The sequence below is a fragment of the Crocodylus porosus genome, unplaced genomic scaffold (assembly GCF_001723895.1).
Source record: "Crocodylus porosus isolate Cpor-Errol unplaced genomic scaffold, CroPor_comp1, whole genome shotgun sequence".
NCBI lineage: Eukaryota > Metazoa > Chordata > Crocodylia > Crocodylidae > Crocodylus > Crocodylus porosus.
Genome location: NW_017728943.1, coordinates 97,950,386 through 97,954,632, shown reverse-complemented (window position 1 = coordinate 97,954,632; position 4,247 = coordinate 97,950,386). Strand labels below are relative to the sequence as shown.

General features: G+C 44.5%; 1 protein-coding gene across 1 annotated transcript; it reads right to left on the bottom strand.

Annotated features, from left to right (window-relative positions):
- Positions 1–729: 729 nt before the first annotated feature.
- On the bottom strand, positions 730–4,246 carry IRF2BP2 (interferon regulatory factor 2 binding protein 2; the record flags this gene model as incomplete). Its single annotated transcript, XM_019548617.1, has 2 exons — positions 730–2,665; positions 4,105–4,246. Coding segments are annotated over 2 exons (858 nt in total), but the record flags the coding sequence as incomplete, so codon positions are not given.
- Position 4,247: the final 1 nt, after the last annotated feature.

Sequence of the window (4,247 nt, the reverse complement as noted above, 5' to 3'; positions counted from 1 at the left end):
TGTTTTCTCCAAATTGTCTATATGTGTTTACGTAAGACACCAGTCTGGACTACAGCTATAATTTTAAAGCGTAATATTGAGCCAATGTATTGGTTTATCATGCAAGTTCTCTCTAACATTACATTGACCTGTAATATGGAACACAATGTAGTGGGTGTGCTTATTAAACATGTCAGAATAAAAATAATTACTGTGCATGTGCAGGTCTGATTTTCAAATGTTAGTAATAACCATTTCATTTCTAAAAAAAAAAACCAAAATCTTCCAAAAGGATTTTTTCTGCATCGAATAGCAGTCTGAATATTGTCACAAGAACGAACAGCTGACTAAAAAAAGTACCCAAAACTGCTACAATTGGTAAAACAAATTCCCCTCCCCCTCTCCGAAATGATAACCTGTATTTTTCCCCCCAGGGATGGAACCTTATAACTGATCGCCATCTTGCTCAGAACTGTTTATGACCACATTATAAGCACCCAAGCATAAGGATTTATACAAGCAGCAGTGTTGCCAGCAAACTGTAAAAAGGAACACAAAAACATCACTATAAGACTCAACTATTCTAGTAACCGATACTTTATTGGTTAAAAATTCTGCCTGCTAAAGCAGAAGCTTGATCTAAACAAGTGACTTTATAAGGAGCTCTCCAAAGTAGGTGAAAAGGGCACGGTGTATGCCTATTATGTGAAAACCTAATAGTGCTTCCATTTCAACCAGTTTATATTTTCATTTTCAGAGAATTGAATCAGGTTAGTTTCAAGCACACGTAATAAGGAAATTACAGGTTTCCTCCGCCCACATTTCGGCTGTCACCGATATGCCTGAAGGCAATCCTGGCAGAACCTCAGTCACTTCTGTCATTGTACCACACTGTACCTACCACTACTTGGAAATATGATGTAAGTGATAGTAACAATAGCAACAGCACTAAGGGTAACTGATAAGAAAACTCAAAGTCCACCTGCACTATCTGCAAATTAAAAAAAAACAACAATAACAAAAAACCTCAGCGCTCTATCCACCCTGCCCCCAAGCAGTTTAAAAAACAAAAAAAGGAGTACTGAAAAGCTATGGATCGTTAAAAATGGCAGTGGCATATTGTTGGTATATCCACCAGAGAATTAAGTTCATTATCAAAATGTCCACATTATGTAATCAGTGAATAAATGCAGCTTTGTAATCTTACAACCAATCACATGACCTACGGTCAACTTTGCCTTTAAAAAAAAAAGGACAACAAACCCAGAAATCCCTAACTCTTAACAGTGCCTCTCTGATACCGCTCAACATCCTACTATGAAGGCAACTTCCTTTGAGCAACAGGGTGGAATTGGACTTAGAATCTGGCAAATTCACTATTGCAACAAGAGAACAGATGTTTTTAAGTGAAACCCCTTTCGCTTTCTAATGTTCACCTGCCTTGGGGCTGTTATACTGACATCCCCATTTCAGCCTATGAACTATGTTTTCCCCACTACCATTTCATATCAAACCTGCATGCGTCCAGCTCAACTGAGTAAGGGCCAAGAATAAGGAATCACAGACAGTAAGGCAATCTTTACAATGTCAGAATGTGTATTTGGCATTTTAAAAAGAAACAAGTGCATACAAATACAGCTAGAAGCATTTCTGGTTTGCCAAGTGCTCTCTAAAAAAAGCAGCGCAAGTCACAGCCTACGTTGAACAGTAACTGTCACCAGGGAAGCACAACAAATAGTAGCTATAACAAAAAAGAAGAAATGCCTTTATAAGTACATACCTTTCGTCTTCAAAAAATATAGAAACACAATGTATTCAAAAAAATCAAAATTATACAGCCATGTTTTATGAAGTCTACATTTCCCTTGTCTTGGAGATATATTTATATATATATATATATATTTATAGATATATACACAATTCAAGCAGTTTTAGTTAACGGTGCTGCTGGATCGCGACACTGGAAAAAGTCATGATTCTCTCTCTTTTTTCACTTTCACATCTCCAGCAAGAATAGTTGCAATCTCGCCTTGCATGAAGGCCCAAGGGACATTGGAGCCCACCAGAGGGCATTTTTCCCCACTGGGACAATACACCTCCCCGCTAGCTCCTTGCTGTTTGATGCTTTGTCTGGAGCAAGGGAAGCAGAACTTATGAGAAGGAACTGAGGGGCACTGCACAAAATGGGTGTCTTCTAGGCGCTCGTGGCACAGGGTGCAGCACAAGGGGACGCTGGCTGCTAGAGATGAGTCCGGAAGGCTGGCAGGATGCACAGGCTCCAACCCCCCAGCAGTGTTTGCCCCCTGACTTGACACCTCCCTGCTGGGACCCAGCCTTCTTTGGTTCATAGAGGACGGAGAGGGTGGGCTGCTGCTATTCCGCCGGGTGGTGGAGTGAACTTGATTGGCATCTTTGGAGGCATGGTTGCCCCCTGCATTGTCTGCTACCAAAATGAGCGCAGCCATAGGGGACTGGCCATTCTGGCCTGTCTCCGGCGACGTGGTCCGGTTGGAATGAGGCGAGGCAGTTGGTGGTGGAGGGGACATGAAAGGTGCTGCTGTCATGGGCATTTTCATCCCTTCTGATGAGGCTGGCAACCACGGCTGTGATTCTCCATTGATCTTAGGGGGTCCAGCTTCACCTTCTGGTTCTGGCGAAGGCTTCCTCTTCCTCGCTGCCCGAGCCCCTGGAAATGCAAAGGAATGGGGAGGAGAAAGGTGTAAAGAAAGCACAATAATAAGCAACCAGATTAATACAGACAGCTATAAAGGAGCCAGTTACATGAATCCTTGAGGGTGAAAAGGCACTCCTGTTTTAAATTTACATGCAGCATTGTTGCCCACGTGCACAGGGATAGGAGATGACGGGAGGGCAATGGCACTTGCCCTCAATGTTTCATTTAACCAAGGTGTGCCCGTGTAAATTCTAACCAACACGTGTGTGCACGCTTACACGGAAACCCCAGCTGCACACACACACACACGCACTCAGCAAAAAAAAAAAAAAAAAGAGAGAACATGATCTGCAACACATGGCAGCTGTTGATTCAGTTCAGGAAAAAAAATAATGTCTGCTCGCAGGCTAAAGGTGATTGGTGCCTTTCCCGCATGCATCAGCACCCATGGCAAGACCAGCCGGGAGGAGGAAAGCCCTCATCAGTGTCTGTCACCCTGACCTGACTCATAGTGCTGTGTTATGCTGCTTCAGCACAATGACACGTTACAGCGGTGCTGCGCTGAGCACCAGGAAGTCCAGGTGCAGGAGCTGCAGTTTTGCAACTCTCCCTCTCCATTTGCAAAGGGGGTGTTTTCTCTTCCAAGGCACGGCAGATTTTTAATGTACAGACTAAGCAAAGTAGGTATACCTAGCTAAGCTGGTGCAAATTACAGATACACATACACATACATATATACACACACACAAACATACATATATGCACATATATAGGCACACTTTGGTATTACCTATCTAGATATATATCCAGATAATAAGCAACCAGAAAACTGCAGCTGGTTGCTTATTACCTAGGTATAGATAGATAGATAGATATCTAGATAACAAGCAAGCAGATAATTGCTGTTGGCTGCTTATGAAGCTCACTTCATCAGGTGCTGTCTTCTCTCTCCCCAAGGAGGGGGTTGTATATTATACACCGCCCAAAGTGTGTGTACACACAACCAATGTGTACCAGGGGTTTTTATGCTGGTTCTACCTGTGTGTGTGTAATATACACACACCTCCCAATGTGTATGGAGTGTGTGTTGTTAAGGCACGTGCATGTAAATGTATGTGTGTGGGCATATACATATATGGGGGGTGTATACATATATGCAAGGGTTGTATACACAACCAGTGTGTGTGTGTGTGTGTGTGTGTGTGCTAGGTCTACCTGTGTGTGCGTGTGAATGTAACATACTCACATCTCCTAAGGTGTATGGAATGTTACATACTGGGTATGTGTGCGCACATGTGTGAAGGGCACACAGATGTGTGCGAATGAGTATGTACATGTATGCCTATACACAAGGCGGGTGTCCACACACAGATGGGGGGTGTACCCACACACAGACACAGACAGACGGGGGTGCAGACACAAGCCCCGTGCCCCGGGGGGCCCGCACTCACCGGCCTTGGCGCCGGCGCCGTTGGTGTCGTAGGGGAGCAGGCGGCCGCCCAGGCCAGGCTCCTTCTTGAACTTGCCGTCGAAGGGCGCGGCGGCGTGGCCGTGCTGGTGCAGGGCCAGCAGCGTGTCGCGCACCGTCTTGGGC